Raw genomic sequence first — 17,613 nt, forward strand, 5'->3', positions numbered from 1 at the left:
TACAACATCACGTTTGACACCACATTCATGCTTGGCATATAATTTAACACAGAAGATAAATGCACAGTAAATGTTACCTCTAATGTAGCGACACCTTGAGATAGGAAACAAAATTGGGTAGTTTTGTCAGCCTCAGGGAACAACAGACTGCACTCTGATAACAAAGTCACAGGCAGGATGACAAAGACCAAGCAGCAAAGAGTCAACTCAGGTCACTCGGACCTCTAAGCAGAACACTGACCTAACAATTAGACTGTCCTTTTTTAAGAAAGCCTGTCTAAAATGAAACAATCCCAGGTTAATGCAAAATTGGAAAGCAAAGTTAAATTTGATGTTAGTCGCACAAAAATGTTGATTTTTATGGTTTAAAAGCCTATATTATCTGTTGTTTGACCAGTCTATTTGTTTTTTTTTTTCTGTTAATAACTCAGATGTTGGTGAGATTTTATAAAACGACTCTTTCTTGTTCATTGTTTAGTGTACGAATTATCAAAAACGTTCTCTTACTTTTTATCAGATAAAAAAGACAGACGGGCTTTTAAAGGAATGGCTGTGGGAAACTCTGGAGACTTTGGGAACTGAGGAGCTGAAAAACTTCAAGTGGTGTCTGCAAAATGTTACTGAGTCAAGGGATGGCTTCAAGCCAATCAAAAAGAGTCGACTGGAGAACGCAGACAGACTGGACACAGTGGACCTGATGGTGCAGATGTACGATACAAAGACTGCAGCGGTGACAAAGAAGATTTTAAAGAAGATCAAAAGGAATGAAGGTCTGCTATTTAGAGGAAATATAAAGGCTGTACCTGTTGTTTTAAACAATAATGAAAATGAATCCATTATTGGTTTTCAACAGGACAACCATTTCCCCAAATTCTGCTGCAGGATCAACCAGCTAATGCCACAGGTATGTGTTCATTATGGTACTAAATCATACTACGCAAAGACTGATAATATAACTGTAATATATGTAATAAAAAAGGGGGGAGACGAAATAGCTGATTTAATCTAAACCTTTCTCACCTTTCCACAATTCACTAACTTGCTTCTGTGTGAAAAGGTGAGTCTGCCCATATCTAACCACAAACAGTTTTCAACTCCAGTCAAACAAATCTTTAGTTAATCTGCTATATGAGTTGAACAATTTCTCAGTTTCCCAGACTTCCAAAGTAGATGATCTGTGACTGACTAGCAACAATGCTAGCAGATTTTGTCCACTAGAGTTTAATGATGGAAACCCAACATAAATTAGGGAGAACCAAACTTCTATTTTACCTTAATTCCAGTTTATGTTAAAAAACACACACACAAACACCTTTTTTATAACTTTATGACACACTTTTGCTTCAAAAGCTTCTTTTGCCTTAACCTTCACATTGTCCATGTCTAGCAGGGTGGGTTAGAGTTTTGGGGGTGATTCAGTGTTTTAAAGTGAGCAGTGGCCGCACACTATTTAGTTTTGGAATAGAAGTGAGAGAGAGGCAGTGTATAGCCATTGATATAACCATGGCATAGTAGAACAGGGAACAGCTGGGAGACACAGCTGAGGGCAATTACACGCGTGACAAAACTGGGAGGACACAGAGACAGATTGGAGGGTGAGTGAGAGAGAAGGAGAGAGAGAGAGAGCACAGAGGGGCACGAGAGGGGCACGAGAGGAAGCACAGACATGACGGGATGAGGAAAACATGGAACGTAAGGAGTGGACACAAGGCACAAGAACTCTCATAACAGTATAAACTTAAACACACAGAGGAAGGCACAGGGGTCAACTATACAGAGGGAAATGATTAAACCATCAGGGAACTAAACCGGGGCCACAAGAAACTAGAGACCCTGTAGAAATAAACTATAGACTAACAAAGAGAACTTGATACATAATTCACAACACAAAATGATATAAATCACAGGAACTCAAAATGCTAGGTCAGAAAACCCAGAACCCTGACAAATTCACTGAATTCAACCTTCATATCAACTGAATACAGTCTAGTGTAAAGAAAGTATAAAGAGTAAACTGCCAAGATAGTTTGTGAAGTATTAGCTTGTTTCTATCGGTTGTGTAAATCCACAAAGAGCAGTAAACTTCAGATCAGCACCAGCAGGTCAGCTGATCAAAACCTGCAGACAAAGAAATTCTACTTGAGCTTTCAATAGAAATGATAATAATATCAATCATAGGGTCACCCTCACCTGCCAAATCTCACTATTCTCTGACTGTACTTTTTTTCTTTTTTTTTTTTTTTTGGTTTACTAATATTATTTCAGTAATTTTGCCACCTCTAGCCATTAAGGAGAGGCCCTGAACAGAGCAGCAGTCCCATCTATTAATAATGACTAAGTGATGTCTCAGATATCTGCCTAAAATGTCTCCTGACATCTTCTAAGTGAGGGGTCTTGAGAAAGTTCAACTTAGAAGAGAGCCAAGGGCAGACTTAGGACACACTGAAGATTTTTCTCTCAGCTGGCTTGAGAATCCTTTGGTAACCTCTAGAAGATTAAGGATACAGTGGAGGATAAGGGAGAGGTCTAGAAGGCTCAGACAGCCTGGATCTGGATAAGTTTTAGGAAGATGGGTAGAATTTGTAATATTGTACTGATATCCTACACTGTAAATGTAGAACTGATCACACACATCCATGATAATGTTTTCATTGTTCACTAACTCTTACATCTTTCCATTTTTTTTCTTTCTGTATTTAAGATGCTTTTGTTCAGTGTCATTGCAAAATTAAGTCCAAACTAAAGAAGAAATTCCAGTGTTTGTTTGAGGGGATCGCTAAAGCAGGAAACCCAACATTTCTTAATCAGATCTACACAGAGCTCTACATTACAGAACAAAAGACTACAAAGGTTAATGATGAACATGAAGTCAGACAGATTGAAACAGCATCCCAGAAAATGCACAGATCAGAAACAACAATAAGATTAGAAGATATCTTCAAAGGCTCCACTGGAAGAGATGAACCAATCAGAACAGTGCTGACAAAGGGAGTGGCTGGCATTGGGAAAACTGTCTTAACACAAAAATTCACTCTGGACTGGGCTGAAGACAAAACCAACCAGAACATTGAATTCACATTTCCATTCACTTTCAAAGAACTCAATGTGTTGAAGGAGAAAAAGTTCAGCTTGGTAGAACTTGTGCATTGTTTCTTTACTGAAACCAAAAAAGCAGGAATCTGCAGCTTTGAAGACTTCCAGGTTGTGTTCATCTTAGACGGTCTTGATGAGTGTCGGCTTCCTTTGGACTTCCACAACACTGAGATCTTTACTGATGTTACAGAGTCGACCTCAGTGGATGTGCTGCTGACAAACCTCATCAGGGGACATCTGTTTCCCTCTGCTTGCCTCTGGATAACCACAAGACCTGCAGCAGCCAATCAAATCCCTCCTGAATGTGTTAGTATGGTGACAGAGGTCAGAGGGTTCACTGACCAACAGAAAGAGGAGTACTTTAAGAAGAGATTCAGAGATGAGGAGCAGGCCAGCAGGATCATCTCCCACATCAAGACATCACGAAGCCTCCACATCATGTGCCACATCCCAGTCTTCTGCTGGATCACTGCTACAGTTCTGGAGGATGTGCTGAAAACCAGAGATGAGGAAGAGCTGCCCAAGACCCTGACTGAGATGTACATCCACTTCCTGGTGGTTCAGGCCAAAGTGAAAAAGGTCAAGTACGATGGAGGAGTTGAGACAGATCCACACTGGAGTCCAGAGAGCAGGGAGATGATTGAGTCTCTGGGGAAACTGGCTTTTGATCATCTGCAGAAAGGAAACCTGATCTTCTATGAATCAGACCTGACAGAGTGTGGCATCGATATCACAGCAGCATCAGTGTACTCAGGAGTGTTCACACAGATCTTTAAAGAGGAGAGAGGACTGTACCAGGACAGGGTGTACTGCTTCATCCATCTGAGTGTTCAGGAGTTTCTGGCTGCTCTTCATGTCCATCTGACCTTCATCAACTCTGGAGTCAATCTGCTGGTAAAAAAACAAACCTCATCTACAATCTTCTACCAATGTGCTGTGGACAAGGCCTTACAGAGTCCAAACGGACACCTGGACTTATTTCTCCGCTTTCTGCTGGGTCTTTCACTGGTAACCAATCAGATTCTACTCAGAGGCCTTGTGACTGATTCAGAAAGTATCTCAAAAGCAAGTAAACAGACAGTCCGGTACATTGAGAACAAGCTCTGTGAGAATCTGCCTACAGAGAAAATTATCAATCTCTTTCATTGTCTGAATGAACTGAATGATTGTTCTCTAGCAGAGACAATCCAGTTGATCCTGAGTTTAGGGCGTCTCTACGCATACGAACTGTCTCCTGACGAGTGGTCAGCCGTAGTCTTCATCTTATTGTCATCAGAAAAGGATCTGGATGTGTTTGAGCTGAAGAAATATGAGGTTTCAGAAAGGGCTCTTCTGAGGCTGCTACCAGTCATCAAAGACTCCAAGAAAGCTGTGTAAGTACACAGATATTCATTGAGATACTCAGCTTACTAGAAGAGCTAATCATTGCTTTGTTATTTGATTGATTGATTGACTGATTATTTTCCCTGTAGACTAAGTGGCTGTAACCTTTCACTGAGAAGCTGTGAAGCTCTGTCCTCAGTTTTAAACTGTGACTCATCTCATCTGAGGAAGCTGGATCTGAGTAACAACAATGTGCAAGATTCTGGTGTGAAGATACTGTCTGCTGGATTGAAGAGTTCATACTGCAGACTGGATTCACTCAGGTCAGAACAGAGTTAAAAGGCATGAGAACTCTAAATACTTGATAAACTAAATAATAATAATAATAATGATAATAATAAGGTTGCAAGCACAGATGATAGGGCCCTTGTGTATGTCCAGGCAAGCTGTAGTTACTTTTGTACATCTTGGTTGGAGCCTTTAATGTAAATTCGATCTACATGAGATGACACTATGTGTGATCTAATATCGCAGCATAGATATCTCAATGCTTGGATTCTCATGAAGCATGTGATGTTTAGGGCAGATCGAACTATACTTATATTTTATTTGCCCGAAAAATGCTGTTTCACAAAAACACAACTTTACATCACCAATATCTTTGGATTGAACTCACAAAAGATGCAGCCAGACTTGCACCTTAAAATCAAAATACAGTGGGATGCAAAAGTTTGGGCAACCTTGTTAATAGTCATTATTTTCCTGTATAAATTGTTGTTTTTTACAATAAAAAACGTCAGTTATATATATCATATAGGAGACACACACAGTGATATTTGAGAAGTGAAATGAAGTTTATTGGATTTACAGAAAGTGTGCAATAATTGTTTAAACAAAATCAGGCAGGTGCATAAATTTGGGCACTGTTGTCATTTTATTGATTCCAAAACCTTTAGAACTAATTATTGGAACTCAAATTGGCTTGGTAAGCTCAGTGACCCCTGACCTCCTACATACATGTTGAATCCAATAATGAGACAGAGTATTTAAGGGGGTCAATTGTAAGTTTCCCTCCTCTTTTAATTTCCTCTGAAGAGTAGCAACATGGGGTCTCAAAACAACTCTCAAATGACCTGAAGACAAAGATTGTTCACCATCATGGTTTATGGGAAGGATACAGAAAGCTGTCTCAGAGATGTAAGCTGTTTCCACAGTTAGGAACATATTGAGAAAATGGAAGACCACAGACTCAGTTCAAGTTAATGCTCGAAGTGGCAGACCAAGAAAAATCTTGGATAGACAGAAGCGACGAATGGTGAGAACAGTCAGAGTCAACCAACAGTATGCAAGAGTGATGCAGAGGAAGCCTTTGCTCCGCCCACAGCACAAACAGAGCCGCTTGAGGTTTGCTAAAGCACATTTGGACAAGCCAGCTTCATTCTGGATTAAGGTGCTGTGAACTGATGAAACTAAAATTGAGTTATTTGGGCATAACAAGAGGCGTTATGCATGGAGGAAAAAGAACACAGCATTCCAAGAAAAACACCTGCTACCTACAGTAAAATATGGTGGTGGTTCCATCATGCTGTGGGGCTGTGTGGGCAGTGCAGGGACTGTGAATCTTGTCAAAGTTGAGGGACACATGGATTCCACTCAGTATTAGCAGATTCTGGAGACCAATGTCCAGGAATCAGTGACAAAGCTGAAGCTGCGCCGGGACTGGATCTTTCAACAAGACAATGACCTGAAACACTGCTCAAAATCCACTAAGGCATTCATGCAGAGGAACAAGTACAACGTTCTGGAATGGCCATCTCAGTCCCCAGACCTGAATATTACTGAAGATCTGTGGTAAAGAGAGCTGTCCATGCTCGGAAGCCATCAAACCTGAATGAATTAGAGATGTTTTGTAACGAGGAATGGTCCAAAATACCTTCAACCCCAATCCAGGCTCTCATTGGAACCTACCGGAAGCATTTAGAGGCTGTAATTTCTGCAAAAGGAGGATCTACTAAATATTAATTTCATTTCTTTTTTTCTGGTGCCCAAATTTATTCACCTGCCTGATTTTGTTTAAACAATTATTGCACACTGTCTGTAAATCCAATAAACTTCATTTCATTTCTCAAATATCACTGTGTGTGTCTCTTATATGATATATTTAAATGACATTTTTTTTATTGTAACAACCAACGATTTATACAGGAAAATAATGACTATTAACAAGGTTGCCCAAAGTTTTGCATCCCACTGTAGCTGATTTGTTATTGGGTTTTTTAGTATGACTTTTTTGCACATCTCAGCACATTACACGAGGGAGCTAAATTTCAGATAGACAGATTAAATGTAGCACCAGGGCCTAAACTTCGACAGAGGAGTTGTTAATAATGTTATATCCTCAATTTGTAGGACTCTTGTGCATGAAAGAAACCAGAAAGATCTTCATTTAGCCTGGAATAAGCTTGCTCCTCTGTATGTCATTAGAAAACTCCTCTGTAAAGCTAGGACATCTTAGTCTTCACTGATTGAAGAAATTATGAACAATGCTAGGAAAATGTAGGACTGCTTTCATACATTTGTACAATCTTTCTAAAATTAAAAACATCCTGGCTTACAGTGATGCTGAAAAAGTAGTTCATATATTTAATACTTCTGGAGTGGAGTGTTGTCATTTATTACATTAAAGGCTCAGTGAAACACCTTCAATTGATCCAGAATGCTGGAGAGTGTATATGTCGAATTTGTGGAACCAGTTCCCAGTTTGGATTTGTGAGGACTCTCTCTCTGCTTTAACAACTGGGTTTAAAAACCTTCCTTGTTCATAAAGTCAGGGTTGGATAAGGTCACCCTGAATTCTCCTGTAGTATTTTTCTATTAATGATTTCTATTATATACAGCCTAGATTTGTATAGCATGTTACACCCAGAGGAATTTGTGGTGACTTGCAGGATTTACACTATGGATAGCAAATGTTTAGCTGATGAAATCAAATGTTTTCGATGCATTTCCCACAGCTGCACACTTAGGAAATTCCCACCCTCTGGTCCCTGAAAGATTTATTTTATTATTTAACTTAGCTGCAACTGTTACCAATCTGTTTCTAATTTCTTATGTTTCTAACTCTTGCTGGTTGATAGAGGCACTTTATTTACATTTCAAATGAAATGTTTTTCGTGTTTATTATTTTCTGTCCAGGCTCTGTGACTGCAAACTCTCACAGAGAAGCTGTGACGTTCTGTCCTCAGTTCTCATCTCACAGACTTGTAGCCTGAGGGAGCTTGACCTGAACCACAATGATCTGCAAGATTCAGGAGTGAAGATGCTATCTGCTGCGCTGAAGAGGACACAGTGCAAACTGGAAATGCTCAGGTCAACAAGTGATAACTGGTAACAAATAAAGTAGATGGCCGCCCCTCCCTGAGCCTGGTTCTGCCGAAGGTTTCTTCCTGTTAAAATGGAGTTTTTCCTTCCCACTGTCGCCAAAGTACTTGCTCATAGGGAGTCATATGATTGTTGGGCTTTTCTACTGTATCTATTATTGTACGATCTACTGTACAATATAAAGTGCCTTGAGGTGACTTTTGTTGTGATCTGTCACTATATAAATAAAAATTGAATTGAATAACAAGGGGAGTTTAAAAGTAGCTTTGACAGTATTTTAGGAATTATTTCTCAATAGAAACTTTTTTTTATATTTGGACTGTATTCATTCAAACACTGGATACAATAGTGGGTTGACTTTAAAACAAAAAATCGAACCCTTCCTAAGTTATTTTTCTTTTTACTATACAATGAGCTTCTGTTTTCTGCTGTGTTTTGTGTCTGCAGGCTGTCAGGATGTATGATTACAAGTGAAGGCTGTGTGTCGCTGGCCTCAGCTCTGAGCTCCAACTCCTCTTATCTGAAAGAGCTGGATCTGAGCTACAATCATCCAGGAGACTCTGGAGTGAAGCTGCTGTCAGCTAGACTGAATGATCCACACTGGAGAATGGACACGCTCAGGTATGGAGAGCCCTACTACTAGCTTGAGACCAAGTACAAGAACTAGTCTTTTGTTATATATAATTTCATAATTAGAGACCACATTCACAAGACTTCATTTTCAAAGAACCATGTATATAAAATTCCTATATGTATATATGTGTATATGTGTATATATGTGTATATGTATATGTACTGTATGTATGTATATATGTATGTATGTATATGTGTGTGTGTGTGTGTGTGTGTGTGTGTGTGTATGTGTGTGTGTGTGTGTGTGTGTGTGTGTATATGTATGTGTGTGTGTGTGTGTGTATATGTATGTGTGTGTGTGTGTATATGTATATACACTCAACAAAAATATAAACTCAACACCTTTGTTACTGCTCCCATTCCCCATGGGATGGACGTAGAGACCTAAAATTCATTCCAGATACACAATATAACCATCCCTCCCAAACAGTGGTCACAAATCAGTCCAAATGTGTGGTAGTGGGCACATCTGCTATATTGAGATAATCCATCCCACCTCACAGGTGTGCCACATCAGGATGCTGATCTGACATCATGAGTAGTGCACAGGTGTACCTCAGACTGCCCACAACAAAAGGCCACCCTGGAATGTGCAGTTTTTTGCGCTATTGGGGGTCTGGGGACCCAGAACCGGTCAGTATCTGGTGTGACCACCATTTGCCTCATGCAGTGCAACACATCGTCGCATGGAGTCTATCAGATTGTCAATTGTGGCCTGTGGAATGTTGGTCCACTCCACTTCAATGGCTGTGCGAGGTTGTTGGATATGCGTGGGAACTGGTACACGCTGTCGTATACGCCGGTCAAGCACATCCCGAACATGCTCAATGGGTGACATGTCCGGTGAGTATGCTGGCCATGCAAGAACTGGGACATTCTCAGCTGCCATCTGCCCTGAACAATGTGAACCATGATTCATCCGTGAAGCGCACACCTCTCCAACGTGCCAGACGCCATCGAATGTGAGCATTTGCACACACAAGTCTGTTACGGCGACGAGCTGGAGTCAGGTCAAGACCCCGATGAGGACGACGGGCATGCAGTTGAGCGTCCCTGAGACGGTTTCTGACAGTTTGTGCAGAAATTGTTTGGTTGTGCAAACCAATTGTTCCAGCAGCTGTCTGGGTGGCTGGTCTCAGACGATCTTGGAGGTGAACCTGCTGGATGTGGAGGTCCTGGGCTGGTGTGGTTACACGAGGTCTGCGGTTGTGAGGCCGGTTGGATGTGCTGCCATATTCTCTGAAACGCCTGTGGAGACGGCTTATGGTTGAGAAATGAACATTCAATGCACGGGCGACAGATCTGGTTGACATTCCTGCTGTCAGCATGCCAATTGCACGCTCCCTCATTGCTTGTGGCATCTGTGGCATTTTGCTGTGAGACAAAACTGCACATTCCAGGGTGGCCTTTTGTTGTGGGCAGTCTGAGGTACACCTGTGCACTACTCATGATGTCAGATCAGCATCCTGATGTGGCACACCTGTGAGGTGGGATGGATTATCTCAATAGAGCAGATGTGCCCACTACCACACATTTGGACTGATTTGTGACCACTGTTTGGGAGGGATGGTTATATTGTGTGTGTGTGTATATATATATGTGTGTATATGTGTGTATATATATATGTGTATATATATATGTGTATATATATATGTGTATATATATATGTGTATATATGTGTATATATATATGTGTATATGTGTGTATATATATATGTGTATATGTGTGTATGTGTGTATATGTGTGTATATATGTATATGTGTATATATATGTATATGTGTATATATGTATATATGTATATGTGTATATATATATATATATATATATATGTGTATATGTGTGTATATGTATATATGTGTATATGTGTGTATATGTATATATGTGTATATGTATATGTGTATATGTATATGTGTATATGTGTATATATATATGTGTGTATGTGTGTGTATATATATGTGTGTATGTGTGTGTATATATATGTGTGTGTGTGTGTATGTGTGTGTATATATATGTGTGTGTGTGTGTGTGTGTGTGTGTATATATATGTGTGTGTGTGTGTGTGTGTGTGTGTATATGTATGCCCGGCATGCGGATACGGCACAACACTTCTGTTAGCCGCTCCACGACCTTGCCAGTGACTGCAGAGTTTGGGGGACACTCCTCTCTTGCGAACCGGGCAGTACACCCAAACCTTGTCGCCAGGCATGAAAACCCCCCTCGGCAGTTGGTGTCGTAGGCTCTTTTCTGTCGTACTCCGGCGCTGGCCTAGGCCTGGGGGGTGTAGTCATGAACCACCTGCAGCCGCTCCCTCAGCCTCCTGTAGTAGTCCATCTCTGGCCCACCATCAATCTCCGGCTCGGGGGGGGGGACCCGAACACCAGATCCACAGGCATCTGGAGCTCCCGTCCAAACATCAGAGCGGCAGGTGTGCACTGGCTGGACTCCTGCACCGCAGTCCGATATGACCAAAGGACCAGGGGCAGATGTCGGTCCCAATCCCGCTGGTGGCGGCTGGTGAGAATGGCGAGCTGGGTGGCCAGCATGCGGTTGAAGCGCTCAACCAAGCCATCGCTTTGTGGGTGGAGCGGTGTGGTTCTTGTCTTCTCCATCCCCAGTTGCCGGCAGATCTGCCCGAAGACCTTCGATTCGAAGTTATGCCCCTGGTCACTGTGGAGCTCAGCCGGGACCCCAAAACGGGTGAACATCTCCTCCACCAGCTTCTCGGCCGTCGTCATTGCGCTCTGGTCCGGCACCGCGTAGGCCTCTGGCCACTTCGTGAAATAGTCCATAGCCACCAACACATACCGGTTCCCTGACTCCGTGACGGGGAAAGGCCCTAGGACGTCCACTCCCACTCTTTCCATTGGGGCCCCCACCAGGTACTGCTGAAGGGGGTCAGTGGAGCGTTGAGTGGGGCCCTTCTGTGCCGTGCAGGTGTCACAGCAGTGCACATGAAGTTCCACATCCCGTCGACAGCCAGGCCAGTAGAACCGTCCCCTGAGGCGGCGGAGAGTTTTGGCGTTCCCATAGTGTCCTGCCCCCACCGAGTCGTGGACCAGCTCAAGCACCTGCGACCGCAGCGATCGAGGCACCTACAGCTGCAGGAGATCTCTGCCCTGACCGGGGCCCGCCATCTCCGGTACAGGAGGCCGTCGTGGGTCTCCAGATTGTTGTGCTGGGAGTAGTAGGCCTTCACCTCGGGCTCCTGTCCTGACACCCCCGTCCAGGCGGGGCGTTGCGCCGCCTCCAGCCAGGCCCCCACCTGAACCAACGTTGTGTCGGCCTCCTGCTCCCGCTTCAGCTGCTGCGTTGTCAATGGGAGCCACGCCCCGCCGCCGGCTGTGGCCTGAGCAGTAGCCACCCCCAGCACCTCCTGGGCTCGCTTCTCCTGTCGCAGGCAGTAGCGGCACTCGACGGCTACGCAGGGCCGTCTGGAGAGGGCATCAGCGTTGCCATGCTGTCGACCTGCCCGATGCTGGATCTCGGTCAAAGGAGGTTTGTCAGGCTGAGAGGCTGAGGCGAGTGGAGATGACCCGGAGCCACCGGCATCCGAAATCTGCTGAGCGGCAGCTGCCTGACGTCTGTCTCATCTGGTCCCCGCTCCCTGCTTTTGGCTGCGCTGGAGAGCAAAAGTCTCTGCGCCAAGAGTGATCGCCAGCTTCGTGGTGTCGACGCAGGCCCCCCAGCGGCTCAGCAGATCCAGGCCAATGATGCACTGGTCTTGAATGTCGGTGAGCCAGAAGTCGTGCACCAGCTCTAGATCCTTCACTCGGATCCGCAACGGTTTCTTCCCCCGCATAACAGTTTTCTCCCCCGTCACTGTCATCAGCTGGGTGTCTGTGGGCAACCAACCCTTCACCAGTGGCCCGGATGTTTCAGGGAGCACGCCAGGTCGTATCAGGAAAATGGTAGACCCCGTGTCTACCAGGGCCTGGCATGGCTGGCCCTCAACACAGCAGCTCAGGTAGAGTCCCTTGAGGTGCCCAACTCGGCCCACCACTGTGCATCGTCCTTGGAGGGAGGCAGGAAGCTGGAGTGGTGGTCCCCTCGCTACACCGCTCCCTCCTCGTTTCCTGCTGGTTAGGTCGCGAGGTGAGCACCGGCTCGGCCCTTTCAGCCTCAAGGAGCGCCTCACGGAGGGTCTGAGGCATGGCCAGGCGGACGTGTTGGCGTAGTCGCTCTGGGAAAAGTCCTCGCAGAAAAGTATGCAGGCTAAGCTCCTCACGGGCTGCTGCTGGAAACTCCGGGTAGCCACGATGAGCATACAGCAACACGTCTGCTGCAAAGGTGCCCAGGCTCTCCCCCAGTCGACGGCTCCGGTTGGTTAGCTGCTCTCTGCTCAGATCAGTGGAGTGCCGCTGCCCGAATCGCCTCTCAAGTGCCGCGGTGAGGGCCTGGAGCTCATGCTGCTCTGCCGGGGCTAGGTCAAGGAGTATCTGCAGTGCGTCTCCCTCTAATGCTAGCGCTAGGTGTGTAGCAGTCTCCTCTTCGCTCCAGCCACTATGTCTGGCGGCCAGCCGCACTTGTGAGAGGTAGGGCTCTAGCGGGGTTAGCCCGTTGTATTTCGGTACCTTAACTGGCGTGGTAGGCATAACTGCTCGCGGTTGGGGGCTCGGCGTGTGGGTCGACAGAGGTAGCCCATGAAGCATTGCCCTAGCATTTGTCGCGACGGGCTGCTGCCGCCGTGCGCTCGCGCCATCGGGACCCGTCGGGTGACTTACATGGTCGCTCACATCCTCTCTCTTCCATCGCCAGTTTCCCAAGCGGGGAATGTTCTCCTCGATGGCTTGCTCCAGCCTCTGAATGTCTCTCTCCATTACGGCGAGGGTGAGCTATCCCACTTCTGACACCAATGTGGCGAGCTCAGACAAGGAGGAGACGGAGGTATCGTTTGGTCTTGCTTCCCGTGAGCTAGCCAGGGAGCACAGCCATTTATTAACACTGGCAGAAGAACACTGCCGCTAGCTAACCGCTCAGCGCGGCAACAACAACACACAGGGCGCCCTCTGACCGCGGAAGGACACACCGTCGCAGCGAGAGGGCGTCACCCGTCACTATAGCAACATAAACAAAACATAACTGTACAAACAGAACCCCGAACAGCCCTGACCCGCTACAATATGTATATGTGTGTGTGTGTGTGTGTATGTGTGTGTGTGTGTGTATATGTATATACACATGTGTGTGTGTATATGTATACATATATACTGTCCGAGCCGGGGCTTGAACTGGCAACCTTCCGATTACAAGGCGAATACATCGTGGCACAAGAGAGTTCGCCTTGTAATCGGAAGGTTGCCGGTTCGAGCCCCGGCTCGGACAGTCTCGGTCGTTGTGTCCTTGGGCAAAACACTTCACCCTTGTGGTGGTGGACGGAGGGCCCGGTGGCGCCAGTGTCTGGCAGCCTTGCCTCTGTCAGTGTGCCCCAGGGTGGCTGTGGCTACAATGTAGGGTGGATGACTGAATGTGTAAAGTGCTTTGGGGTCCTTAGGGACTAGTAGAGCGCTATACAAATACAGACCATTTACCATATGCATATGTATACATATATATACACATAGACAAGAGCTTGAGAAGATGTGGAGGGTGAAGGTAACAGTGGTAATCGGCACACTAGGTGCGGTGGCTCACCAGCAGATCCCAGTATCTTGCCTAAGGATATTTGGCATGCAAACTAGGGGAGCCAGGGATCGAATCACCAACCTGCCGATCAGCAGCTGACCTGCTCCAGCTCCTGAGCTTGGGTAGAGGACCCAAGCTTGAAGGATAGACTGCCCACAGGGGCGAGAGGGGATTTTTTTTTTTTTTTAAATAATTGCTTGAGATAACCCCCCCCCCCCCCTTCTTCTTTTAGGTTGGAGCCTACTGGAGTTCAGTGGTTGAGACCAGGCCTGAGGAAGTGTAAGCCTGTTTCCAATGTGATTCATAAAAGCAAAGAAGCACATATTCAATGAACTCCAAACAGATGAATAACCTTTGCTGTGTTTTTGATATCTCCATTAGATGCATGTGAACTCACGCTGGACTCAAACACGGCAAACAGAAAACTCAAGCTCACTGACAACAGCAGGAAGGTGGTATATGAGGGCTATCAGTCATATCCTGACCATCCGGAGAGGTTTGACAGGTGTCCTCAAATGCTGTGTAGAAATAGCCTGACAGGTCGCTGTTACTGGGAGCTTGAGTGGAAAGGAGATGTTCAGTTAGCTGTGAGTTACAGAGGAATCAGAAGAAGAGGAGACGAGCTTGATTGCAGGTTTGGGGAGAATGATCAGTCCTGGAGTCTCTTCTGCTTTGATAATTGTTTCTCTGTCTGGCACAACAACAGACATGCTCTCCTCCCATTTTTGTCTCCCACTGTGTCCTCCTCTGTCTCTAACAGAGTAGGAGTGTTTGTGGACTGTCCTGCTGGCACTCTGTCCTTCTACAGAGTCTCCTCTGACACTCTGATCCACCTCCACACCTTCAAAACTACATTCACTGAACCTCTTTATCCTGGAATAGGGTGTTTTATTCATTCCTCTGTGACTCTGTGCGATCTTTAGAAGAATCTTATCTGGTAACAAAATATGCAACTTGAAAGTGTGTTGTTTCCTTAGATGATCTTGTACAACTCTTAAAGTTGAGTAATATCCAGTCAAGTGATCTGCAGGTCAATGATTTAATTAACTCAATAACCATAATATTAACAACCACTCATGGGTTAAGGACTACCTGACACAGTATGTGAGACCTGGCGGTACTGTGTCTAACCTGGTGATGTACAGTACAAGAGCTCCGCAGGGATCTGTAATACTGCTGTTCACCTTGTGTATATATATATGTATATATGTGTGTGTGTATATATGTATGTTTATTAGGGGTGCAACGATACACAAAATTCACGGTTTGGTTCGGTTCGATACTTTGGTGTCACGGTTCGATATTTTTTCGAAACAAAAAAAAAGTTCATGCCTTTTTAATTTGTCATTTATTAAAATTATAAATATATATTTTAACTCAAAAGTACAGTTTTTAAATTTAATGTTGCTGAAACAAAAAAGTAATAAAAATAAATAAATATATCTCAGGGCTCGCAAAATTTCAAAATCCCTGGTAGCCCTTCAGGCAGGGACTCTTCAGTTTTTGGTAGCCCAAAATAAATTTAAGTAGCCCAAATAAAAAAGAGAGCAATTTTTTTTTTGATTGATGTTTTCCTGTTTTGTTTCCTTTACAATATTATACATTAAAGTATAATATTGTAAGAAGTTGCAACGCGCGTTTGCGTCTATATAAAAGGCACTGTTTTTGTCCGCTAGAGTTGGATTTTCACGGCACATTCCGCACCACATCTCTGTGCGTTCATCATTTGTTTGAAGCCAGCTCACCTCCTGCAACCACTTTTCCGAGAATACGTGCTTCTTTTGTGGTTTGGACTCCTTCTGACATTTGTTTGGAGGTGGAGGAAAACCAAAGTAATTGCTTAAAGGAGTTTGCTTCTTCGACATCTTTAAGAGTTCTAAACAAATGTCTGTCCTCCTCCAGAAAATCTTATGTATGCAAACACGCATTGCAACTTCTTCTCTTGTGTGCGTTTTTATTTTGACAGCAAATGCGCACCTGCGGACCACTTACAGTGGGGCAAAAAAGTATTTAGTCAGCCACCGATTGTGCAAGTTCCCCCACTTAAAATGATGACAGAGGTCAGTAATTTGCACCAGAGGTACACTTCAACTGTGAGAGACAGAATGTGAAAAAAAAATCCATGAATCCACATGGTAGGATTTGTAAAGAATTTATTCGTAAAATAGGGTGGAAAATAAGTATTTGGTCACCTCAAACAAGGAAAATCTCTGGCTCTCACAGACCTGTAACGTCTTCTGTAAGAAGCTTTTCTGTCCCCCACTCGTTACCTGTATGAATGGCACCTGTTTGAACTCATCATCTGTATAAAAGACACCTGTCCACAGCCTCAAACAGTCAGACTCCAAACTCCGCCATGGCCAAGACCAAAGAGCTTTCGAAGGACACCAGGAAAAGTATTGTAGACCTGCACCAGACTGGGAAGAGTGAATCTACAATAGGCAAGCAGCTTGGTGTGAAAAAATCAACTGTGGGAGCAATCATCAGAAAATGGAAGACATACAAGACCACTGATAATCTCCCTCGATCTGGGGCTCCACGCAAGATCTCATCCCGTGGGGTCAAAATGATCATGAGAACGGTGAGCAAAGATCCCAGAACCACACGGGGGGACCTGGTGAATGACCTGCAGAGAGCTGGGACCAAAGTAATAAAGGTCACCATCAGTAACACACTACAACGGCAGGGAATCAAATCCCGCAGTGCCAGACGTGTTCCGCTGCTGAAGCCAGTGCATGTCCAGGCCCGTCTGAAGTTTGCCAGAGAGCACATGGATGATACAGCAGAGGATTGGGAGAATGTCATGTGGTCAGATGAAACCAAAGTAGAACTTTTTGGTATAAACTCAACTCGTCGTGTTTGGAGGAAGAAGAATACTGAGTTGCATCCCAAGAACACCATACCTACTGTGAAGCATGGGGGTGGAAACATCATGCTATGGGGCTGTTTTTCTGCCAAGGGGACAGGACGACTGATCCGTGTTAAGGACAGAATGAATGGGGCCATGTATCGTGAGATTTTGAGCCAAAACCTCCTTCCATCAGTGAGAACTTTGAAGATGAAACGAGGCTGGGTCTTCCAACATGACAATGATCCAAAAAACCCCGCCCGGGCAACAAAGGAGTGGCTCCGTAAGAAGCATTTGAAAGTCCTGGAGTGGCCTAGCCAGTCTCCAGACCTCAACCCCATAGAAAATCTGTGGCGGGAGTTGAAAGTCCGTGTTGCTCGGCGACAGCCGCAAAACATCACTGCTCTCGAGAAGATCTGCATGGAGGAATGGGCCAAAATACCAGCTACTGTGTGTGCAAACCTGGTAAAGACCTATAGTAAACGTTTGACCTCTGTTATTGCCAACAAAGGTTATGTTACAAAGTATTGAGTTGTATTTTTGTTATTGACCAAATACTTATTTTCCACCCTGATTTACAAATAAATTCTCTACAAATCCTACCAAGGCAAGGCAAATTTATTTGTATAGCACAATTCAACAACAAGGTGATTCAAAGTGCTTTACAGAGACATTAGAAACAAAAACAAATAAAAAGTATGATTTAAAATTGA

The 17,613-nt window shown here is 44.5% G+C and overlaps 1 protein-coding gene across 1 annotated transcript in view; it reads left to right on the top strand.

Annotated features, from left to right (window-relative positions):
- Window positions 1-16,373, top strand: part of LOC146547077 (NACHT, LRR and PYD domains-containing protein 3-like) — a 17,355-nt gene extending 982 nt beyond the window's left edge. Inside the window, exons 4-11 of the mRNA XM_085265416.1 lie at window positions 518-770; window positions 854-904; window positions 2,702-4,466; window positions 4,566-4,739; window positions 7,612-7,785; window positions 8,245-8,418; window positions 14,285-14,331; window positions 14,434-16,373. Coding sequence (XP_085121542.1) covers window positions 518-770; window positions 854-904; window positions 2,702-4,466; window positions 4,566-4,739; window positions 7,612-7,785; window positions 8,245-8,418; window positions 14,285-14,331; window positions 14,434-14,975 — 3,180 coding nt within the window. The 3' untranslated portion in view covers window positions 14,976-16,373. The remainder of the gene's footprint in view (window positions 1-517; window positions 771-853; window positions 905-2,701; window positions 4,467-4,565; window positions 4,740-7,611; window positions 7,786-8,244; window positions 8,419-14,284; window positions 14,332-14,433) is intronic.
- The last annotated feature ends 1,240 nt before the right edge of the window (window positions 16,374-17,613 follow it).

The sequence above is a fragment of the Mchenga conophoros genome, linkage group LG23 (genome assembly GCF_057382185.1).
Source record: "Mchenga conophoros isolate Kocher_MC1m ecotype Shallow Benthic linkage group LG23, M_conophoros_male_GT1.1, whole genome shotgun sequence".
Taxonomy (NCBI): domain Eukaryota; kingdom Metazoa; phylum Chordata; class Actinopteri; order Cichliformes; family Cichlidae; genus Mchenga; species Mchenga conophoros.